Genomic DNA, 25,966 nt, shown 5'->3' with positions numbered 1-25,966 from the left:
CAAAGGTGACAATTTCCCCTATATGATAGTTACTAACTTCAAATCGATATATCTCGATTCCTAGACGTGACCCAGCGAAACGCCGGGACACGTATAACTTCTTTTTTACCGATATAACTTTCCCCGGTAGTTTGAACCCTTCCCGATCACTGACCCCTACCATTTGTCTCACAGTGTAATATTTCATATGTTTTAATTTTGAGCGGCTCAGCCACTCAGCTGCTCACCGCTTTGCCGCTAATTGCTTGGCCTCGGCCTTACGTTCCAATGTAACCTAATGGGCTTCGCTCTATAGCTTTCAAGTAGTTTCTGCCTTATTCCAAATTTCCAGTGGATATTAAATGACACAAATTTTACTGAAAAATTTGGATATTAATAATTTATTAATTATTTATTATAATTTACAATGTGACTCAATGCCTATTGATCTCGTTGTGTGGTATGTTATCAAATTGCAGTTATTATCCCAAAAGCCAGTTGCCCTACTAAACTTTGAAAATGCAACCAGACCTTAAACACCTTAGTGCCATTTAACTGACTTAATAAATGCAGATGCCGTTATTTTTATTTATTTTTTGATCCAGATGCTTTCCACTGCAATCATCGCCCATCACCCTTTCAAGTTCAGTTTTTATTTACTAAGGAAATTTCTCTGGACTCTGTTGCTTTATTTTGAATTAAATTTTACACTGACTTTTGAACCAAATACTGACTGACGAAAAACTAAAGTCCTTTAAAATCTCTAAACTAACTTTGAGTTTTTGCCTTGTTGCTAAAAAAGGCGCAGCAACTCAGCCCGCATTTTAATCAACTTAAAAAAAAATTGTATTCTCTCTCCCCAAAAATGTGATTTTTTTACACTTCGCATGCTTCTTTTCGCGAGCACCAGAAGCAATTGAAGATTTTGCAACTTAAAGTCTAACTTTTAATATATCACATTTTTCAAAAACTTTTTATTTTAACAATTCATTACGACAATTGCTTTTTCAAATATTCCTCCATTCACCACGCCTCTACATTCCTTTATAGCTTTACAGTAAAGTGCCCCATCATGCCTGTCAATCTACCGATCTCTCTACTTGTGTTCCAGCCGCTGCACGTTTACCGCATAAACCGCAATCGCATCAATCGTCGTTAATGATGCTCATATTTTTATTGTAGCAAGTTTCAATATAGCGCCGCACAGTGTAACGAGCCTACATAATGCGGGGCAAAATAATATTAAAAGTATAAAATGGCTTGGGAATCGAAAAATTAAAAATATGTCAGTGTTAGATTTACTGACGCGCGCCTCAGCAGCTGCATCTACTACGAGACAAAAGTCGTTTGCAGTATAGCCATTTCATTGAAGCGGGCCTGATTTGTCATTTCATTTGTACATAAATATGTTCAATTGGATTTCCTCCATTATTTAGGTAGTTGATCGTAGCTCGATCTAAGTCGGCGATTGCTGCCCCCCTGCTCGTATAAAGCGCAGTGTAGACTGGTAAGTTAGTGAAGGCTACTCCAAGTGAATTCCTCTGCCCACGTTGTTTTTAACCAGTGTTCCATCAGTAAAAAAGTCTAAAGATTTTGGGTCTAAATCTCAGCAGTTTTCCGATTCGCCCCTCTCGGAAATTCTGGTGGTGAACTTTTTGAATGCAGAATATTGGACTCGCTAAAATCCGCTGTGGAGTGTCTGAACCTAAAGCTCTCCAGCTGTGCGCTGTTTTCAATATACATACAGTACTTCCAACAAGAATCCAAACGGATTAGTAAACCTGTGTTTTTAATTTTTTCACCATCACATCAGAATTTTTTTTTAAGGAGCTCAAGGTTTCTATTACGGGTCAACGTTATAAAATTATCATGAACCTATAAAAGTATGTAACGTAGACATATGGATATCAAATGAAAGAAGAATTCCAGAAGATTTAAGGAATATACATTTTTTCATAACAATTCACGCAAAGGAATGTGAAATTGTTTTAAAATTTTTGTCCTTCAATATCCTTGAGGAGTTTAAATGTTTTTCTGCAACAATTGTTATAAAAATATATATTTTTAAATTCTCCAGATATTCGTCTTTCAATTTACGCCCTTATGTCAATATCATTCAACTTATATATTTATGACACTTTTTAATGCTGTGTTCTAACTGAAATTTTAAGGTCTTTTAAAAAAGATTCTGGCGGAGTAGTGAAACAATAAAAACGCAGATTTACTACCATTGAACCTTAGTAACGCGCATTTTTTTCACGTATGAGGATAGTACTATTTCACGGTGTTATAAGTCTGCGGGAAGAAAAAATTTAGAAAAAGTCTAGAACCTTGCAGAGTGTAGAGAAAATATTATTTGTACGTAGATTTGTCTAATATCCTCTGGCATCCAGACAGTGAATTCATAAAAATGACACAGTCAAACGACCGTTGGGTACTACACGCAGCCTTATTTACCATCTTTTCGCCACAACCGCGTCTAAGGCGCACATTGTGGTTACGGCCGTTTAAAGAAGGTCCTTAATGTTACGATCAAGCCTTCTATCAAGAATTGCACCGATGCATTTCAAATGGCATTTTGCACTTACACGTGAGCAGTACCAATTTGGGTTTCTTGGAATTAATGTTAAGTTCCTTTTTTCTAGAGCACTTTTTAATAGCGCGAAGAATGTTCTGTTGAAGCATGGGCTTTGGCATGTCAGCCGATATTCTACAGTCTCAAAAGAATTATTAAGAAATGAGAGTAAATCGAAATTGCATTATGGGTTTATCAATATTGGTTTTCTTCACAAAGAGGAGGCCTTCTTTTTTGTGGAATTATCTTTTCAATAAATGCTACACTTGTGAAAACGAACACTCTGCGCTGACCTGTCCTCAAATCCGGGACCTTCTGATAAATGACAGTTTACAGCTCTACCCATTCGGCTACGGTGATCGCCTTACCGATACTATTCTGTTTAGTAATGTGAAATTTAAATTAATTCGCATACAATTAAGAAGTGCTACTTTTCAATGAATTCGGGAAAACATTTCATAAAATTAAGAAGCGTTTCTTTTTAAATGATGCATTGTAGCAGATTTTCTTTATGATTTTTTTAAAAGATATTCTTATAAATAAAACCAATACGAATTTTCACATAAAATCAATAAGGAATCTCTATGAAATCTTCTTCGTTTTTTCGTCACTTTTACACCGAGAAACTTTTCATAGAGGCAATCTTCTTTTTTCTAAAGGCTGCTTTAAACGTAAACTTATTTATACATATTTACTAAAATTTTATAGGCTGTAGAACTGCAAATAGTTTGGAAACAATGGTTTTGGTTAAAGAATAAAAAATATTTTAATAAAAAATTATCAAAAAATTTTTCTTAAAAAAATTCTGAAAATAAAAAAATCACCATGTCAACCACTGTATAATTAAGTGTACGGATTTTCACAAACTTCCACAACTTGATTTCGAGCTCAAACAGCCAATTTTACGAAAGCAATTTAAGTGAAAAATGATTTTAATTCTTTGAATTTTGTAAGGAAATTGACAGAAAAAAAATCATTTTCCACTTAAATTGCTGGTGAAACCGGGTATAAAACTTAAATTATTTGTGTGCGTGTCTAATTTAATCCGGGAAATTTACTCGAAATTGAAACTTGGAATAGGCCATATAAGTAGTATTTAAATTTCAATTCAATCTTGAAAATTTTGTATAGTTTCTAATAAAAAAAGTGATGGAGTGATTTTTCCAAGTATTTTTTTTTTTTTGCCACTTTTTGTTCCCACCCATTACACCGTGCAGCGCTGCAGCAGCTACCCTTATTGCGTTCACGCCAACGCACACATTTCATCGCGACATTTCAACTCTGATTGTAATGCGTATGGCAGTGCTTTTGTGTAGAGAGTAAATAGTATTTTGGACCATGATTTACATTTCGCGTTTTCGATTCACATAATTTTAAAAATTTTTCTTTTTATTTTGTGAATTTGTCATTTCACCAAATTTAGGCAATTTACTCACGCGTGGCGCGTGTCTGCAAATGGGACAAGGGTGGGCCGCATCGTTTTCGCAATCGCTGGACATCATTCCTGAAATCGCGCCTCAACTGCTCAATACCAGGCGAATATCCATTCTATTTCAATGAGATACGTAAGTAAATATGTTTATACGTAGAGTAATTTTTTATTGTAATCACTTTCGATACTTTCCATGTGCGTGAATTGCCGCCTCCTACGACATTTGCAGTGACATTAAAATTAATGTTTAGAATTTTAGAGATTTTTGTAAGCTTTTTTTTGCTTTTGTAATGGCAACTGGCAGCAATTCACGCGTTTATGCCTAAAAAACCAGTTTTTTTTAATATGCCACCATTGAAAACTTTTTTTTTTTTTTTTGAAATTCATGCAATTCATTTTATTCATTATTTATTTCTTTACTTTCGCGATCGCCATCGATGATATTGGCTCTGGCACTACTACTACTGGGGTACACACACACCCCATCTGCTATTTGACAACCAACAACAACGTAAAATTTACTTTGTTGCCAACACAGAATCGGCCAGCAATCTCGTCGAAGGACACTATGGCCACACAAGCGCCAAATTGATTTATGGCGTTTTTAATACGCCAACAAATTCAATTCCCGGCTCAGCAGTTTGTGCATTTTCATTGCAGGTAAGTTGGCTTTCTCTTACAACCTACCACTCACCACCCATGCTATGCTTTTAGGGGCGAGCGCCTCTTCTGTCTGTAAACATTTCGGGCGCTCGCTGTTACTTCCCCTACTAGCAATTTTATTGATTTTCCGCCTTGCCGAATTCGTGTTTAATTTAATTTCATATACAAACACACTTACATACATATTTACGCGCAAATATTTTTATTTTGCTTTCCATTTGCAGAAAATTGCCGACACATTCGAGGGCAACTTTAAGGAGCAGAGCAGCATTAACTCAAATTGGTTGCCTGTCAATAATGCCAAGGTTTGTATGTGTGTATGTAGATATTTTAAATACGCGGACAATTTTTTCTCAAATTTTTCATTATTTTTGCAATTAAAATGCCACACTTTTCAGTATTTTTGTTGATCCACTTAAATGCCTTGATATGTACATTAGGGTGTATTACCAAAATATATTTGATTTTATGACACCCACCATAATATTTCGAAAAATATAAGCATTTACCTCACGTAAATGCCGATTTAAAAATACCTCAAAAAATATCATTATTTTGATTACGTTGATAAAATTTTTAAATACTTTTACGCAGACTTTTTCTATTAAGCTTAGAGGGCAATTCTGACAGCTGTATCTCAACTTATTGGAAGATCTGCTACCGAGAAGGTCTTAACGTTATGCTACTCGCCTTTTAGCAGTTTTTTTAAAATTGAATTCAATTTAAATTGCATTAAATTGAATTGAATTGAATTAAACAAACATACATATATAATTAAAATGACCAAAAATAAATAAATAATTATTTTTTTAATTAAATTAAATTACAATGAAAACTTCTTGCCTCCTTAAAACAATAAAATATAAAATTTAAAATTTAAATAAAAAAATTATAATTAAATAAAAAAATATGTATCTAAAAATTTAATTAAAAGAAGACAAAAATGTAAATCAAATAAAATAATATGCTGAAAATTAAATTAAATAAGAAGAAAATATTTGTATTTTAAAATAAAATCTAAAAATTAAAAGTTAACAAAATAAAAATAATTGAATTAAAAAAAAAGGAAAACAATAAAGAAGAAGTTTCTAAAAATTAAAGGAAATTATAAAAAATATTATTGTTTTTTAAATATAATCTAAAAATTATAAAACAGTAATTAACAAAAAAGAAAAAAATTTATTTAGAAAACGAAAAAGATAAGATTAGTTCCTAAAAATTAATTGAAAAACAATTCTTTTAAAACAATAGCACGTAAACATTAAACGGAAACTAAATTGAAAAAAAAATAACAAAAATAAACAATCAAATCCAACAATTAAATTCGAAGAAAAGAAGAAAATAGCATCTAAATATATACAAATTATATGACATTTAAAAAAGGCACCGAAAATATAAAAACAAAATAAGATCCTGAAAATTAAATGAAGTAAAAATTTATTTTCTTTTTTAAAACAATACAATTTAAAAATTGAAAGAAAATGAAATTAACAAAAGAAAAACTATTTAAAATAAAAACAGAAAAACAAATAAAAAAAGGTTGCAAAAGAATATCATTATTTTTTAAATGAAATCTAAAAATTAAGACGAAATTAAACTGCAAAAGGGGGAAAAAATATTTGAAAATTAGAGTAATAAAATAAGTTCCTAAAAATTAAATTTTAAAAAATATTCTTACTTTGAAACAATTAAATCCAAACATTAAAAGACATTTTAAATTGAGAAAGAAAAAATTAAATAAAACTAAAAAATTATTTTTTTATTTTTTTTAAACAGTAATATCTAAAGAAAAAAAAAATGTTGATACAATAAAAGAAAAAAATCCGCTGCCCCAGGTTTCAAACTCGGACCTCTCGATCGATTGTTGGAGGTATTTTCAAATGTATGCAGCTTACGTAAATCTTAAAGTTTTTCGAAATATTTTGGCGGTGGACTTTAAATATAATAGATTTTATAATTTCGATGAAAAAATAGTACCCATGTTTATTTTTGTAACGGGAGTTATTCAACCTAATGTACCATATGTACATCGTATATATCGTATGTGTGACTGTGTCAACTGCGTCGCTTTATTTCTGAATATAGTATATGTATTTACATATATGCATACATTCAATTAAATTGGCCTCATCCGCAAGCGCTTAACCATTCATTTTTATTGATATGCCACAAACCGCAAATGATGTCGCAGTCGCACACTTCCCTACTTGCGCATAACCAAACTGTCTGAGTTCATGTATGTATGTATTTGACTGAAATGCGCGCAAATTAAAATTCATTTAATCGTGATTGACTTTTAATGCGACTACATAAACATGTGCTTAATCGCGTCTGTAGCACATTTGTGTCGTACTACTTTGGATTATTTAAGTGGCCAATTAGTGAATATATGTACAGTGAATATAAGTACGTACTTACACCAAATAAAAAAAAATAATGTATCATCGGAAAGTATCAGAAATTTATTTACTCAGTTACTATGGGTGTGTACGTAAATCTAGTGGGTCAGAAAGAAAAAAGTATTCCACCGTTTCATCCACATCAAGGCAGGCAGGTAAAAGGGGTTGTCATATGTTTTGTTTTTTAGAGGAAGAAACATCGAAAGCCAAAACTCAAAACCGTCAGTTTGAGATTTTAACTCACTAAAGCATCCGTTACTGTACACATTATTCAACTCACAGTTGGCCTTGGTTTGGTATTAAACCTACCCACCCCATTGGTTATTTATTGCTGCTTATTCGATTAGGTGAGGGGCTCGAGCTCTTCATACCGTGACTTTCTTTTCAAGAAAAATGGGATTTTTATTTGCCCTGAGCCCGATAATATAACGTGGCTGCTTTTTACCTCGCTTGTTGTTCTTTCCCTAGCCTCATTTGCTAGCTATTGCGCAGTGGCTGTATCACTAAGGCAAAAGTGGCTTCAAAATCCTTCAAAGCGTATTGGCTCTGCACTACCATTGGGATTAGTGTTCCGGGTGTAACTACGCTGCCGTAGTGTTCAACAAATTTCCTATTCTGAGTGCTGAACCGAGTACATGTAAAGACGACGTGCTCCGCATGCGCAATTTTATCAGGATGACAGTAGTCTCAGTGTGGATTACTTTGATGCCCAAAACGGTGGAGGTAGGACTTAAATCTACCTCCGAAGCCTTGTGTTGCACTATCCGACCTCATTTGCCACTATTTTGTCTCAATAAGCAGTGGAGAATTTAATTTCCCTCGTGCTTAGCTTTTCTTTTTCCAACCGCTTCCTTTGCCAAGAGATCGAGCGGAAGCAACCCAGATATAACAGGTTCTGCATCTTCCGAAACTGTTCTGTTACTGAGCATAGTCCTAGCGCGTATAAGCGATAGGTTTCTTTCATTCTCTAAACGTACGATGAGCGTTTAAATGCGTCTAACCAAGTTGCAACTCCATACAAGAGTATAGATTTAATTACTCCTGCTAGTACTTGTACAATCGCTTTACACTTTTGTTGTCATGTTTGCCGATCACAGTCATGTATTTGTGCCACGAGAAGTGTCCCGTCAATGGTACCAGAAGTTGTCTGCTCAAAAAATGCCAGTATCTATCAAGACCCTCTGAAATCGAGGCCAACATGAGGTTTTCCCACCTGCTCCTCGAAGCCTCGCAGTCATCGTTGAATGAAATGTTCACCCAGTTTCTGGCGGTGGCTGTGGTGGCCGTGGAATACATGGCCTGAGCCTTCCCTAACCAAATAGTCAGATGTCGTGGTAAATACTGTTGAGTGACATAGCGCTCAGGTTAAGAAAAGTTGTTTATGTTTTCCTTTAGTCAAGTCTTTCGTTGCTGAACCAGTTTGAAAATATGTAGTTAGAGGGCTGGTTAATATCTTGAGTGCAGTTTGGCAGCCACTACAGACTCTGAGTATTGCAAATACCTCACATTGGAATACGAAGGCATATTCCCCCAGCGATATAGACACCAAATCCTAGTTCTGTGTTAGTTTTAGAGCCTTCAGTTATTATTTCACAATACTCACACATTGCCCGTGTTGAGTGTTGGGATTAAGCCAGCGTTCAGCCGCGTTTAACTCAACATTGCAGAATCTCGTCAACAAAAATGATAACAGCGTACTATCCTAGGGAACCATGAGTATCCGGGCACAGTGGAATACCGTCAACTGCATGGCAGAGGAGTTTGCGAAGGGTAACTGAACTACGCTCAGAAAACTCTGTGCTCGATACAGGCGTTCCTCTGTCTTCGAGTATGTAGCGACTGATCTCTATTTTCTATTTTCATTGAATTGGCCAACGAACGAGAGGAAAAAGAACCAACATGTTCCGGTACAAAACAGCTCTGGCCAAATCGACCACCTCATTGTTAGCATAGTTGTCTTTATATTTACAAGACACTGGAGGTATATTTATAGGAGGAGGTGGAGAGTGTAGGACACTATCTCTGCCACTGGCCGGCTCTGGCAAGGTCAAAACTTGCTATTTTTAATGAACGATAAGTTAATATTACACGATGGTTCTATCATATGGGAAACTAAGGAGACCGTATAAAGTGGCATCACAATGGGTCAAATTGGCCTAAGTAGGTCTCTCTGCCGGTCTGTGCAGAGTGGCAACCACCGTAACCTAACCATCCTAGAGCATCAAGTCTGCCTACAGAAATTTCTGTCACACCTTACATTGTATTATAACAGCACCTATTTCCTTTAAGCCTGCAGGTGGCCTTTAAAAATTTCCACACGCGCAAACTTTTATCCACAAAAGCGAGGCCTCATCTGTTACTAATGCGTCGAATGCCCTTTTGTTCAATGTAGGGCTTCCGCGGCAGCTTACTATCCGGAGCTAAGCTCAAACAATTGACTATTTCACAAAATTCAGGCGGAACGCCCAAAATTAAGAAAGAAGTCCTAGTGAACAAAATAAGTTTTATTCTACTAAGATTTACGGCGAGTCCAATGTCTGCGTACCACTTAGTTACCGAGTTCTAGTATCCCTGGTTAGATCATACAGATTATGCAAGAACCGAACTCTTATGATAAGTGCAACTTCATTAGTATAAGCAATTATTCGAAAGTACCTTCACAAGTACACATCTCTGCTTTTCACATGTTGTGCAGTCAGCCTCTCTGGGGTGTTTTTAGTGACAACTTATTTAGACTAATTGGACACATATACATCCTGAACACTCTCCAAGTCGATATAATACACCAAGCCGGTACACATCTTGCGAGGATGGAAGCCGGCCAATTGTGCGATACCTCCAAATTCGCTCGCCCAAACAAGGCAACGCTTATCCAAAAAGTCACTCAAGGCAACCGCAATCTCACGCACCCAACCAAAGGCTGCTTCTTGAGCTGGGTCACATGGAAAATAGAGTCTTCGTTTTTCAAAGCACAATTTATCGCTAGTACCTTAATTTGTTCCAAGAAAATAAGGTCTTATGATGGATTCATAACATCCTTCGATGTTTTTGCAAAAAATTTGCCATGCACCCCTCTCAGCATTGTTCATCTCGGAATTGTAGATTCCTAGTCTCATTATATGAAGTTCGCATTCCGAGGGTAACTAAATTCTATGGACTTTATTAAAGAGTCGTCTGCTTTTCGCCTAACTTTAGAGAAATCGGCTGATCACCAGAGTAACTTTCCCTCTATACTTGCAAAGCCCTAAGTGTATGAGTTCTTAAGTTGCCTCTGTCTATAGAGGAGAAAACTTCGACAAGTTCCTCCATCGAACACCCGGAGTTCAAGTGTCAGGCTTAGTGTTAGGGCTGAACAGAGTTTGAGTTTCCTACAGTAGACACATGCTAACTGGAAAAGCTGTTTGAGTAAATTTAGAGAAATAGCTGTTCACCCGTAAGCCAAAATCAAAAATTTATCTGACGACGCTATCTGGGAAAACCACTTCACTTCTAGGCCTAAAACTCGATTTATCCATCAAGGCTACCTGGAGTGTGTTTATTGTGAAGATGTCTCTACGACCCTTGATGATATTGGAGCAGGCGTACGTAGAGTGAAGCATTCAGTGCTCTTCAGAACCTTCCCAAACATCTTGCAGGCGTAAGGTTTTTGCCATTAGTCGCAAGAAGTATCCAAGTGAAGGGATCCTTAGATTAATTTATAGTCAGGCGGCACTTATGGTTCCTTAATTTTTCGAGGTGGAATTCTTATTGTTCCTGGGGTGTATAGCGAAGCCTAATATGCCTTAGCCGTGAACAATACAGACTACTCATATAAACCTTCTCAAGCAAAGACTAAAAATTATTACAGAGGCCGCTTGCATAAGCTAGGGTTCTGTCGCTTTTGTGACTCCGCCAAAGAAACATGACTGTACATCCTCCTGGAGTGTGGACCATTTCAAGGAGAGGGTAAAGGTGCATAGGATATTATATAGAAGAGTACATACATACCCTACCCGTGGGATCTCTTTTGAAATTTGTAGAGTCTTTAGGGCAAGATACAGTGCTTTGATGAGCTGAGGATACGATAGACGCACCGGTCGCAGTGCTTACTGTATTTATATCTCTCTAGCTGTCTAAGCTTAGAACTCTTTCCTGCCAGTTTTATCCTAGAAAATTTCACACAAATGCTAACATAAATACTGCCTTGTAACTTTAACCATCAAGAGCGTCTGATGACGATTACCTCAAGGGTATGGTATCTATTATATGTATACATATATGATTACGCTAGCCAGTTCTATGACCACAAAATAGCTAGCATTTTGAAGTCGTAAATGTTTAGCTTCCACATTGGCCGTTGTTTGAAATTGGTTAATATTGTTGATCTTTGTGCTTGACAGACAACCTGCTTAGTTATATGAGCAACACAACATTATTATGAAACAGCTTTTGATATTTTTTTTTAGTTTGTATGTATTAGTGTTTTTCCCGCCTTCTTCATATGAAGCGTTCACCGAAATGAAGATTAAAAATAAGACAAGTAAAAGAAATAAATGCACAGTCATCGTCAGTAACATCACAAAAATCTACACACACCAACTTTTGGCAAACATTCCTAACTGCATTACATACAAACTAAAGTATATTATTTCTCATTACAGGTACCCGAACCGCGTCCTGGTTCCTGCCACAATGATTCACGTACACTGCCGGAACCAACGCTGAATTTCATCAAAACACATTCGCTAATGGATGAGAACGTGCCGGCGTTTTTCGGTCAGCCAATTTTGGTCAGAACGAGCACAATGTAAGTACCGAGGAAGCTATTTTATACACACCATACTGGTAAAAAAAAAAAACAAAAAACAATAATAAGAAAAAAACAGGATGCTACCTATTACTATAAAAGCGCTTGCAAGCAAACTAGCTGTACATTTAAGAGCATATCCCATATATGTATGTGCATTAGGGTGTTCCAGAATGTATAAAAGGTAGGATGGCTATAGGACGACTATAACCCGTGCCAAGGGTGCGGATATTATGACTTGTATCGGCCCAGTCTCTCCTTTTAGGTGTGGTGAATATATAGGTATTGATCTTTTGTAAACAATTTGTGTCATGAGTGGTGGAGAAAGGGTGCCGTTCGCCTAGCAGAGTTACCTTGTGCCTGGATAAGGTTACATAGCTACGGAGTCACACCAGTAATCGAACTGAATGTCCTCTAGCACCTTTATTATTTAGCTTACTTACTTCCTTCCTGATTTTTAAGATAGCCAAATGATGAGCATCAGTTTTGGCTCTGCCATAGTTCATCAAGCTGACCCTGCGTCTATCAAGCAAGCTCATTAAACGCTCTTTTCTGGGCTTGCTTAATAAATGAGGGCGCAGAACGTCCGGTGTTTGCACTACAGGTCTCGCAGTTTGTTCCGCTTTCATCAGAGGGATTCGCCTTTTAGATGCGACTGAACCGTCTGAGATCTCGGTTGCGCCTACTTTGCAGAGATTTGACCGGCCGTTTAAAGTGGTGTAGGTGGAATTTTTTATTTTTAAGTCACGAGATAGATATCAGGCCTTTGATATGGCTTCATTGCTCAGCTGAAGTGGTCTTCACGAGACTTATGAAGGTCCTAAGTCACAGAGAGCGTCGGCTCCGATAGTACTTATCTCAATACAAAAACCCTAAAAGTGTATCGACTGCTGAGTGGAAGATCGGCCTATCTCTGTAGCCGGTTCGAAAACACGCTCTCTCAGAAAATAGCTCAAGAACACCCAACTTCAGAATTTGGCTGAAGAACGCCCTTTCTCTTAGAATTTGGCTGAAGAGCGCTCCATCTCAGAATTGGGTTCAAAAACGCCCGGTTTTTTATCGAATTCTGAAATAGGGCGTTCTTCAACCAAATTCTGAAATATGGCGTTCTTGAAAATGTGATTTTCGAACCGGCTACCGAGATAGGTCCATCTTCCACTCAGCTGTCGTATTATGAATAGTTGATATGATATTATGGATAGCACCTTAGATAAAAATGCTAAAAGAAATTATAAAACTTAATTTTGTAAGGATTGGCATACCTTTCAACAGATTTTACCGCAGCTGCAGGGAACCAGACTCAAAGGAGACAGTTGAACATTTTCAAGAGTGAGGCTAAAGAAGAAGACAATTGGCCAACCAGAATATTTCAGAGTACGGTAGCCTCTCACTGTGCGATATACTGAAATTTGGCAATACCACCAAGTGAGTGTATATTTACATGTGTTTGAGGTTGCAAGATTCCGAGCTGGCCGAGAGGTAGATCAGAACTTGTGTGACCAATTTTGGGGCCCTCAAGAGCCTGTTTGATGCTTTGCTATGCAAATAATTATATGTGGATTTTTCATAACGTGGTCACTGTGACGCGAAACTAATCGGCTACTTTCTCAATAGGGCCGTCTCTGTCGGAAATTTGAAAGCCTAAAACATGATTTCTAGTTCTGCTGTTCTACCGTCCAACTGCATACGCGAATCACAGATGCAATCCTACTTATTCCTTAGGGGAATGTGCATGCAAAAGTGATTTCTGTAAGCCAATATCGGTATAAAAGACTTTCGAATGACCAACAGTTTTATGTACTTGCGCGTGTACTCACTCTTTTCTTCACTCTTTGAGTCCACTCAAATGAGCTCTGCTAGGTAAGGTATAATTCAGATCGTAAATCTCCTTCTGATCAGTACGAATGCCATGTCCACGGCTAGCTGAGTATTTTATCACTAGGTTTGGTTAGGTTATCCTTGCTTTCCTCATACTGCACTGGAAAAGGACACACTTAGGCCACCACAGGCCCATTGTGGTGCCATATTAGAGACTCATTACGTCTCTCCTTTTTTTTTGTCACTAAGTTTAGTTTACCGTCAATAAGTTCGTACAGAGGTTCCAAAAATTTTCCAGTGATCAGTTTAGAACCAGTGATCGGACTTCTACCACAAAATTATAAATTTATTCATGGAAAATTTGGTTTGATTACTATTTAGAGATTAAGCTGATTTACAAGCACTCCGTTTCAATAATAAATAAAATAAAAAATATTAATCTGCTACGAAAATTTCGTTTTTGCTCCGATTTTTCGAGTCATTTACTCCTGAATCGAGTTTCAGTAGTCCGAACGCTGGGCGTTGTTTACTTTTCCTTGAGAATTGTCAAAATCGGTAAATCCCAATTAGCTGTTTCTGGAACGTGTCACATTTGTTCGCTACTTCGTGATGTGATAAAAAGAAAAGCTGGCAGGACTCCGCAAGGTTGCAGAAATCTTTTAAAATGTGTTCGAAAAATATCTTAATATGGACGGAACTGCTTTAAACTGTCAAGGAAAAAAATTGCCGTTTTGGCAACGCAATTTTTAGCAACTTCAATCTTTCATCTAATTAAAAAGTTTGCCAGTTAGGAGAAGCCTTGCAGAAACTTTTTTAATTTTTGTACAAATTTTGATCCAAACCCAGAGATCTACCACATTTTTTTTTGAAATCTACCACATTTTTTTCCAGATTCTACCACACAGAATTTTTTTTAAAGTCCGATCACTGTCACAGAACCCTCTGTTTCATGGTGCCAGAATGAGGTTTCCCTTTTCTATGCTACTTCATTGCGCTCCGTTGGCTGTAAATTCAAACTTCGATGAATTGAAAAAGCGAATGGAATCCGAAATTAAAAAGAAGATTAACGTTAAGATTAAGATTGCAAAATGATTAAAATTTTCTAATCACTTATCACCAGCGTGACAAACCACTAAAAGCAACCAAACAAATTTTCATGGACACCTTAATGTACATACATAAATACGTAAATATACAAATTTACCGCAAATTAGGTATTTTACAATTCGGTGCATGTAGAGGAACTTCTATGCCAATGTAATCGTACATCCCGCCTGCCTGGCTTTACGTATACTCTGCCCCGAAATCATTTCGGACGAGTCCTTGCAAAATGTCGTCAACTTCGTTTACATAACATCCGGCGTTGACTTTTTAGCTGACATTTAGGAAGCGAAATTGACTTTTTGTTTACCATTCATGTGTGCGTGTGCGCGATGTGGTTATATAGTGGTGCTTGTTGTGTTATATGCACACTACGCGGGCGTGCAAGCGATTGTGTGGTTATTTCTAAGCACGGTGGCAGGCAAATATATAGGGACGCAACATTTAAACAAGTTTTTATTTTGTTTATTTAATGTTTGTAAATTTTTTATAAAAGTATAGCTAACTCCAAAAAAAAAAAACATATACAGTGGGAAGCAAAAAGTAGTACAAGCTGATTTTTGTTGAATATTTGCAAGGTTTTTAAAGTTAAAATTTGTTTGTTATTTTTTTTTATAAATATATGGTTCACGCTTTAAACAAAACCATATAAGTCAAACTTTTAAGCTTTATACAGAGCTTAGAAAAATTAAAAAAAATTCATTGAAATTGTGAGCTTTTTGCTCTGATTAATATTTTTTTTTTGCTGACGGCTGATAAAAATTTAGTGCAATTTATAAAAATTGGCGATGGTTTTTTTTTGTTTTTTTTTTTTCTTTGCTAACGGTCTTACGCATTTTCTCCCATAATAAATTCATGCTTGTATGGAAAAAAAGTGCAAAAAGCAGTCAGCAAAAAAAAAAAATATTAAAACTGAACGCGACTTCGCAGTCGCTTAAAACTTGACCTTTTTATACTCAAATTTACTGAGATACAAAATTGCATACCCAAAAAAATCTAAAAATTCAGTTTAAAAAAACACAAAATGCAAATGTTTTAAATTTTTCTAAACTCCGTACAAAGTTTGAAAGCTTGTTTTATATGGTTTTGGTTAAAACATGAACCTTGTTTGTATGAAAAAAATTTAACTTTAAAAACTTTGCAAACATTTAAATCACCATGTACTCATTTCTGCTTCCAACTGTAAGTCAAAATTTCAAACTTCGTACAAGTCGTATAAAAATTCGCACCAATTTCAAATCATCAAAATTTACAACTTTTTATTCAGACATAAAACAAAAAAAAAACATTGATGTATGCAGTTTTGTAGTCCATGCTTGATTTTTTTTTTTTTGCTGGCGGTGTCGTGCAGTTTCGTCTATGCAAAAAAATTTTAGCACATACATTCTTTATATGAAAGAAAAAGCTTGACACCGTTTGCTAAACAAAAAATTGCCAAAAATCAGCGATTAGTCCTAGCTATTTCAAACTTGTACTTTATGCACTAAAACTAAATTGGCTACAAAACTGCATACCGATTTTTTTTTTTCTAAAAATGCTAAAAAGTTTGAAATTTTTAAAAAACTTTTAAAAGTTTTCTTCACTTTCGTACATAGATTGAAATTCGGACGTACATGTTTTTTGTTAAAATGTAGTGTCAGTATTTACTTTTCCGCCACTGTATTTATGTATATGTGTGCACTTGCACGAGTTCGCCGTGGCCGGATGTTGGTCACGTACCATCGGGCGAGTGGCTATGAAATTGTTGTCGTTGTCATCGTCGTTGATCAGTGTTAGTTTTGCCATTGCCTGCGTTGCCGCTGTTGCTGCAATATAAATATTATTACACAACAGCAGTGGCGGCAGGAAAGCGCTGGCAACAACTATGTGCGTATGTACAAACATGAATACATACAAATACAAAGCCAACAGTATTTAAGACATGCACTAACAACAACATGCACAAATTGACTGCTATAAAACTGCGTGTGTTTGCTAATAACAACTGCACGTTCGACAATGATCATTATGATTATGATTATGGTTTGTTGATGCAACACTGCCACTAACCGTTGGCGTTGGCGAACAACTAACAGACAACAACTAACTAAGCGCACCGCGGGCGTTGCTGCGGGTCAAACTATTTTAAATAAAATACATAACTTTGACAGTTTTGAGGTGACGTGCCGAACCAAGGACCATATCTACACTTACAAGTGTAAGTCGCTAAATGGCATTTGTGTGTGTGTGAGCTCGTGAGCGGGAATTTGTGTTGTAGTTTGGCATTGTTGCAGTGGGTGTATGTACTTGTCGTTGGTTTCATACTTGCACACTTTTGTTTGTAGAAAGGTTTTGATGCCGTCGCAATAACACAAACCGGAAATTTCGCCTGCAATTCCACGACAAATTAGATATTATATGCTTGGAGTCACCGATTTGTGTAGATATCACATTATCTTTTACTTAATGGCAACGCGACGGCGAGAGCGTATTTTCTTGCAACATGCGAGCGTTTCATGTAAAAGTATCTGACTTATATCATTTATTCCTATAGAACGACCGGAACTATGTAGCGTCATTTTCACCATTAAGAAGTTATATAGATTTGGGGTATATTTTTACACCTGAAAATATTTATGCACTTTGGCTCATTTAAAAGCAATGCGGCGATTTTGGTAATTGAATTTGGCGCCTTCAGTAGAAGTGATGCAATTCATCAAGCTTACGAAGCGACAAATACCTAATATCATTAATAAAATTTACAAAACCCAATAATCGATTTTAAAAACTCAAAATGGTGGATCCAAGATATATGTATCACGATTTTTTTTTTAAGTTCAACATTTTTGTTTAAAACTTTACACTCTGGGTGTTTTTGGGGTTACTGGATTCAAATTTGGTATCAAAATTTAAAATTTCAATATGGCTATTCCGAGATGCAGGACAATTTTTTTTTCAAGTCCTACATTTTTGCTCGAAAATTCACTGGTGGCTTTTCGGGTGTTAGATTTAAAAAATTATAAATAGCGGATCCATAATGGATCTACCATTTATCACGGAATGTTAAAATCGAACGTTTGTACATAGCGTTTGAGTAACGTTCTCATCTCATCTGAGTAACTCATACGCCATGTACCACTTCAAGTGACAGAAAATACGTTACTCATACGCCATGTACATTCAGTTGCCCAGTGCGATATTTTTACCAGTTTTGGATATTTGTCTTTTGTTATTTAATGTTTATTTTTTTTTTATAAAAGTCTAGCTGGGGTACAACAAATACCATAAAAATTTACATTTCAAACCTTATACAAAAATTATAAAAATTCAGCAAATTTCCACCGAAATTTCCAACTTTATAATCCGAAAAAGATATTTAGAAAAAATCTTGGTATGCAGCTTTGTAGCCTAGTGAAGTGAAGGTTCAAGTTGTTAAAAAACCCCGTCGATTTTTGAGAATTTTTTTGGTTGAAGGTGTTTCACGTTTTTTCCATACAAAGTATGCATGTATGTTCGACAATTTTCTTTTATATGGGGAACACTGCTAGTGAAAAACTTGCAATAAATCAACGGAATTTTTTAGCAGCTTGAAAATTGCGAACTAGAATTAAATGGGCTACAAAACTGCATACCAAGTTTTTTCCCAATGTTTAAAACCTTGTTCAAAACTAAAGAATATGCGGCAAATTTTCACTAAAATTTTGCACTTGTTAATTACACTCTTTAGAAAAAAATTAAAAAAAATTCAGTATGCAGGATTTTAGCCCATTAAATTTTAGTGCAATAAAGTGCAAGTTTGAGGTACATAGCTAGGACTTACCATTGATTTTGTATGTTTGTACATGTGTACGTATGAGCATCCAAACGTTTTATCAAACTTAAAGGAAGGCGATAGCAATTCATTACGCGATTAGACGTACATAGCATAACGATTTCTAGTGCAATTATGTAGAAAATTTCTTCCTCAACAATGCGGTGTTTTTTATAATTTTGATTGTTAAATATTGTTACACCACCTTATTCCGAAATATTCGGACTCTCAATACTATGGCCGTTAATGTTGGCGGTGCCACGTGTAACTGAATTATGAAAATTATGTATTAAATTTATCAATTGCTGCCGTAAACTTAAGTCGTTGTACTATCCCGAGTGTTACAGATATATACAGAGTTAACAAACTAAAATATTTAATTTTGCCAAAAATTGCTCATAAACAACAAGTGCCACAGCAGTTAGCTGATTAAGTGTATGCGTATACATGCATATGTTTATATGTTTCGTGTGTTTATTGACCATCAACTTTGCTCCTTCCCTTATATATATCTTTACGAATTTACATACCTTTCACCTGCATTCGCCTTTCGCATCACTGCCGCCATCATCCACTTCGTTGCTACTTTCACGTTTGAAAAACATCTTTAGACGATGACGGCAAACGGCGACGCTAAAAGTGTGTTCTATATGGCGGCAACGCACCAATGTGCCACTTAATGTTGCAATCACGCATACGCACATAAATATATGTACATGTGGCTATTTATGTACATATATATATGTACATTACGGTGACCATATTTATGAGAGCCGAATACGGGACAAAAAATAGTTTTGGAAATTTTTTCTACACTGTTTTCCCTGAAACAGTATCCCTATCACAAATTTGTAGGAAAGTTTTCTCGAGATTTTTACCCGGTAAAATTTGTTAAAAAATTCGTTAAATTTTAGTATAATAAAGTGCAATTTTAAGTCGGTAAGGCTTACCACTAATTTTTGGCAATTTTTTTTTTGTTGACGGTGTTACGCATTTTTTTCATACAAAGTAAGTATGTTCGACCTTTTTTTTTGAAAGAGAAGCAACTGAGCAGCAATTCCCACTCGCACTTTATTATACTCAATTTTAATGAGTTACATAACTGCAAACCAAATTTTTTTCTAAAGATTCTAATTAAAAAGTTTGAAATTTTGGCGAAACATTGCAGAATTAATTTTTATAGTTTTTTGCACAAAGTTGGAAATTTGATATTATATGGTTTTTGGGGGAAAAAGAGCTTTACTTTCATAAAATAAACAATAAACATTAAATAAACTGAGGAAAAATAGCCAAAACTTACTAAAATGTCGAGTCCCCCGTTTCGAATCAAAGGCCTTCAGATTAGAAAATAATAACTGTTTATAAAGAAAATTACGATCATATATGTACCAACATCACTTAAAACTCGTTCATAGGCATGCCATTTTAATGAGCTGTTAAGGCGTCGGAACACCGAATACGGGACAAATAGAGGACATTAAAAGAAATACAGAACATTTGGCGTCCCGTATAAAATAAATAAATTACCAGGACAATGGGTCAAAAAAGAGGACTGTCCCGTATAATACAGGACGGATGGTCACCGTAATGTACATACATAAGTGTGTTATAGTTGTAGTCGGTGCGCAGAAAATTTTAAGTAGCTCGTAATTTACTTCTTTTATGTGTGCAACATACCACAAGCGCACAGTACGTATAGCACAGCACAGCGCAGCACACATACAAAAAATTACGACACGCACACACACAGGCATAAATAAAATTGCGAACGAGTTCGTTTGCAAACCATTGCCTGAGTAACAGCCCGACATGCGTTGCACATAAACGTTTTTAATGTTGAATGCCACAAAGTGCAACAACACCGATGCACAGTGGCACAGTTATGCACTCGTTATGCGCATATCGCGTATATATTTGTACTTATTTATGTTAGTATTTTCGCACTCCTAGAAAGTATGATTGTCGGTTTGTGTCATGCACATTCGCACTTGTGTAAGATTTATGGATGTCAAAAGTTTTTTTTTTTTTTATGTACGTAAGGAATTGTGCCGCATCGACCAATCCAGCCAAACACAGCCGGTGAAAAGCTGCATAAAACCCACTAAACTACTACTCGTGGCGCTCTCATACTCATTCATCAATTTGTTTTGCTCGCATTTTCCTCATTTTTTGTTGGGTTTTCTTTTTTCTGCGTTTGCCTTCCATCTTTCATTTCTAGACTGGTGGCACTTGAAATGGCTCCTCTCGCATCTAACTCCGTTACTGTGCTGAATAAAGCATTATTTTGCTGGAGAGTTTGAATGAATGCGTGGGGCTTTTTTCTAATGTTGTTGCATATTGGTGTGAGTGTGCGCTTGGGCTTTGTATACTTGTTTGTGTGTTTGTGTTTTTCTAGTTTAAATTGCGCTTTCATAATTTTAACTTTGTGCAAACACACTAGAGAAATACCTACATATCTACATACATACATACATAAATGGACATATGTACATAAGCATTAGGTTACCTCGCAAAAAAAAATCAGTTCTTCTTCCGAAATTATTCAATTTTTTTTATAATTTAAGACTTCCGCCAAAATGTTATGTCTATGAAGGTGGCATATGAAATGCTGCAAAACGACAAAAAACAGCTGTTCTGAGTAGCTTTTTAATAGTTGTAGAGTTGCTCCAAAGGAAAGAAAAACTGGATATTTTGACAAAAAAATTTCAAAAATTTTAATGCCAAATTCAAACTGTTATTTTTCAATAGGTCTACAGTTTCTGAAAAAGAAAAAAAAATCTACAAAACTACGCCAAAAAAATTCAAAAAAGTCGGAAAAAGATTAATGTTTTAAAAAAAAATAAAAACTAAAACTGTTCTCAATAGCTCTAGAGTCCCTGAAATAAAAGTTCGGCAAAATTAAGCCGAAAATAAAATTTTTCGAAGAAGTCGAATGTTTGAAAAATTAAAAATGAAGACTGTTTTGAGTAGCTTTTCAATAGTTCTAGGGTTCCTGAAAAAAAGTTCGGCAAAATGACGTGGAAAAAAATTTTTGCAAAAAAGTTGAAAAAGTTTAATGTTTGAAAAAAAAATTAAATAGAAATTAAAACTGTTCCGGCTGAGTAGCATTTAAATAGTTCTAAAGTTCCTGAAAAGCAAAAATAATCTTCAAAATTACGCTGAACAAATTTTTTTTTTTTTTTCAAAAAGGTCAATAAAAGGTTGCAAACTACGCCAAAACATTTTTAACTCTAGAACTATTGAAAAGCTACTCAGAAAAGTTTTTATTTTTATTCTTTCAAATATTAAATATTTTCAAGTTTTTTGTTTGTTTCACTGTTTTTTGCGTAATTTGGCAGAACTTTTTTTTCGTAATATCAGGAACTCTAGAAATATTGCAAAGATACTCAACAGATTTTTTTTTATTTTTTCTAACAATAAACTTTTTCGAGATTCTTTTTTAATTTTTTTCGGCGTAGTTTTGCCGATTTTTTTTCGGGAACTCTAGAGCTATTGAAAAGCTACTCAGAACAGTTTTAATTTTTATTTTTTTCCCCCTTCAAACTTATTCGACCAAAAAATAATAATTTTTTGCGTAATTTTGCGAAACTCTTTCCTATTCAAGAAACTACTGAAAAACTACTCAGAAAAGTTTTAATTTTTATGTTTTCAAATATAAGATCTTTTACAGGTTTTTGAAAAAAAAAATGTGGCAAAACTTTTTTCCCCCTTTTCAGGAAATCTAGAAATAAATCATGTAAAGGTACTCAGAACAGATTCAATTTTTATTTTTGTTCAGACATTAACTTGCAGAACTTTTTTTCTTTACAAGAACTCTAGAACTATTGAACGGCTACTCAGAACAGTTAGTTTAGTTTTTTGTCTTTTCGTGCCACTCCGTATGCCAACTTCACAGACATTAAAATTTTTCGGAAAAATATTAAGATTTACATAAGCTGGAACGATTTAAAAATACCTCCAAAAATCTAATTGTTTTGATTCCCTTGCTAAATTTTTTTTTAGCTTTCTATAATGTGAGGTGATTATGTGGACAAAATATATTTAAAGACAATTTTTTATAAAAAATGCGAATTTTGCAGATATTTTCAAATCGATACAGCTCACGTAAATCTTAATTTTTTTTTAATATTTTAGCAGTAATTTGACAATGTAATTTTTATTCTTTTATATCTAGAGTGATGCAGCCTAATATACATATGTACATGTATAAACATATCTATGTATGCACATAAACCACTTATATACAGACTTGCTAGTCACTATTTTATTTAATATAAACGATGACACAGTGAACTGAAATGAAAGTTTGCGTGCTGATGCAGTAAAAATTCCACTAGACGTGGCACTTAAAAGTATGAAAATTTTGCCCACGTAAAAACTAGTAAGGGCTGTGCGGGAGAGAAGTTTATGTGGATTTTCAGATTTTTTCGTACGCATATATGTATGTATGTATGTATGTATGTACTTATGTACCTGTGTGCGTATGCTTTCACATTTCCTCTTGAATAGTTAATTGACCTTCGTGTAAGGTACTTTTAGCCATTTCATGATCTAACTCGAGTTTTTTGTGTGTCAGTGAATGAATAGCATGAACATTTAATGCCACGCATTGGTGTGGGATCAATTTAAAATTTAAAGCAGGACTTTTTCTCTTACTTTAAAATATAGCTAGAAGGTTCATAGCATTCCACTAAAAAAAGTCTCTCATTTGCGGATAAAAATTATGTTCTGAACAAAAATTTAAGTGGCAACCCGCTTTAAAAATATTTTCGGCTGTAAATTTTCTTAACCCACTTTAGTTTAATAATTGCATACAAGTTTTAAAACAGGTGGCAACCCGCTTCAAAAATGTTTTCGGCAGTAAGTTTTCTTAAACTTATTTTAGTTTAATACCCGCATTGTAGTATTTCATTTATTTTATCAATTTAATTGAATAAAAATTTTCAAGCAGTTGGCAACCCCCCTCAAAAACATTGTCGGCAGTAAACTTTTCTAAACCTATTTATGTTGATAACCATATTGCATTATTTAATATATCTTATAAATTAAATTAAATTAAAATTCTTAAACATGTGGCAACCTTAAACAAAAATATACTCGGCTGTAAACTTTCCTAAAAATCTTTAGTTTGATACCCATATTACAAAATGTAATCTATCTTATCAATCAAATTAAATTAAAATTCTCAAACATGTGGCAACCTTCCAAACAATTATTTTCAACTCTAAGCTTTCTAAAAACCTCTATCTTTTGACAGCCATATTGCTTTATTTATTTTATCTTATGAGTTTACTTAAACTGTAATTTCCCTAAAGGTGGAAAGTCTCTAATTTTTTTTCCATAGTTTAAGTTAGACTTCTAGTAAGGCATCGGTGAAAACTGTATTCAATTGCATGCATAAGTTTGTGAGTGATGCGCGTACAAACCTACAGACAGACAAACAGGCAAGCATACTAAAAATTGCTAATTTGGCTTCTGTTGCTCTGATAAAGACCCCCCATTTTAATTTTTCTTTAATATCTATATTAGGCATTTTCTTCCTTATCGAAATTTTGTCAAACGTGCTTTGTGTGGAAGAAAATGTATATCCCAGTGACCGCGGTTGAAGTAGTCTGATGCAGGGACCGTAACAGTTACAAATTTTATTTAAAAAAATCGCTCTTTAAAAATTATTTTTTTACTTTTATATAATTACTCTTTAAATAAATTTTTTTTTACTTTAATTTTATAAATCCGAAATAACAATTATTTTTGATCTTTAACTAAATAATCTGCAAATAACAGTTATTTTTGATTTTTAAATTATATATCTTAGATAACAGTTATTGAAGACTTTTATTTGTAAAAGTCATCAATATAAATCAGTCACTGACTTGTATTTTTAAAATCATACTTATCATTGCCATTTGTATAAGTCATAGTAAACTTTGGTTCCCCAACATATTCTTAACTGAGGAAAATGATACCTTGATAACTATGACTTTTATACTTATGACTTAAAAAATAAAAGTCGGTTACTGATTTTAAAAGTCTTCAATAACTGTTATTTAAGATATATGATATAGAAATCAAAGATAACTGTTATTTACAGATTATTTAGATAAAAATCAAAAATAATTGTTTTTTTTTGTAATCTTGCATAAAAATTACAATTTTTTTTTTTCAAATTTGATGCTCAGTGAAAAAAGGAAAAAAACTTGGTTGTAGGACATTTCCTTCATAGGGAATTTTTCAATGACAGTTTTCATCAATAACTGTTATGGTCTAAATACTAAAGATTAAAAGAGTGCGCTATTCAAATGACCAGGAGTGTATGTACGGTATTTAATTTTAGGAACCTTACTTTCGTTACTCCAAATTTTTCCCCCAATTTTTCGCAATTTTTCTTCTTGTTTTTCAACTTGCTACCTAAATGCTTAGTGGTGCTACTCGTAAGAGTATTGGAATGCAACTTCCATATTGGCTGCTTTTGAAAAGTTAAATGAAAACTAGAATCAATGTAACTTTTCGCAGCCATGCAACCAGCCAGCCAGCCAGCCAGCCAGCCAGCCAGGCAACCAACTTTCCTAACAATCGAGTTGCTCCAACAAACTAAGTAGCAACTTCTCGGTCACTAAGTCTGCCAACTGTTATTTGTTATTATTGCTGAATTTTTAGCTCTTACCGAGTACTGCCAATCGCTTGCGTTTTTTTTTTGTTGCTAACTAGCAGCCATCTTAGTTGCTCCAGCAACGCGTTCCTGCTTTTATTGTTATTGTGCGTATTAGTTGGTTTTCTGATGTATGTATTTATTAGGAGCTTCACTATGTCACTTATGTAGCTGGCTGGTGGTGGCGGCACATCCAAGTCAACTCGTAGAAGTTGTTGTCAAACTTTTCAAGTTGTGTACGAAAAAGTTTCATAGATTTTCGGCAATGCTAGTTTAGAATTAAACTAAGTTTTATACGACGTAGCAACTAAAAGGCATGATAACTGTTCTTTCCGCTGCTTGTTACTGCTACCATGACGCTGCATCTGTTAGTGCGTGCGTAGTGAGGTCAGCAGCTTCATAGTTTATTGCTAAAAAAAAAAAGATTGGCAAATAATAGTTGAGAAATGAATTTTTGGCAACTACTAAGAAAAATCAGTAAAATTGTATTCCATTGTAAGGCATTGTTTAGGATGAATGCAATTATTTTGCTTGAGAGAAGACGAGTTCATGCATAGAAACGGCTTTGAAATATTTGGCTCGAATTTTGGAAAATGTGAATGCAACAAAAAAAAAGAAAAAACTTTTAAAATTTGTTTCTCCTAAAATGTGTTAATTGTAATACGCACATATAAACTACGGATTATGCAAACGTACGGCAGTACCTGTCGCTGATTTTACTCATACGCCATGTATGCCAAATTCCCGGCGAACAAAATGTATGTTACTTATTAT

General features: G+C 34.7%; 1 protein-coding gene across 1 annotated transcript in view; it reads left to right on the top strand.

The window, feature by feature from the left end:
• The window catches only part of Sema1a (semaphorin 1a), a 441,797-nt gene that overhangs the window by 378,985 nt on the left and 36,846 nt on the right, over nucleotides 1–25,966 (top strand). The window contains 4 exon segments of the mRNA XM_017616838.1: nucleotides 3,978–4,119; nucleotides 4,525–4,646; nucleotides 4,874–4,954; nucleotides 11,689–11,834. Of these exon segments, the coding sequence (XP_017472327.1) occupies nucleotides 3,978–4,119; nucleotides 4,525–4,646; nucleotides 4,874–4,954; nucleotides 11,689–11,834 (491 nt within the window).

This window comes from Rhagoletis zephyria, unplaced genomic scaffold, assembly GCF_001687245.7.
Source record: "Rhagoletis zephyria isolate East Lansing unplaced genomic scaffold, Rhagoletis_zephyria_1.1 Rzeph_scaffold_00028, whole genome shotgun sequence".
Taxonomy (NCBI): domain Eukaryota; kingdom Metazoa; phylum Arthropoda; class Insecta; order Diptera; family Tephritidae; genus Rhagoletis; species Rhagoletis zephyria.
The sequence above is the reverse complement of the archived record's forward strand: the minus strand, read 5'-3'. Positions and strand labels throughout refer to the sequence as shown.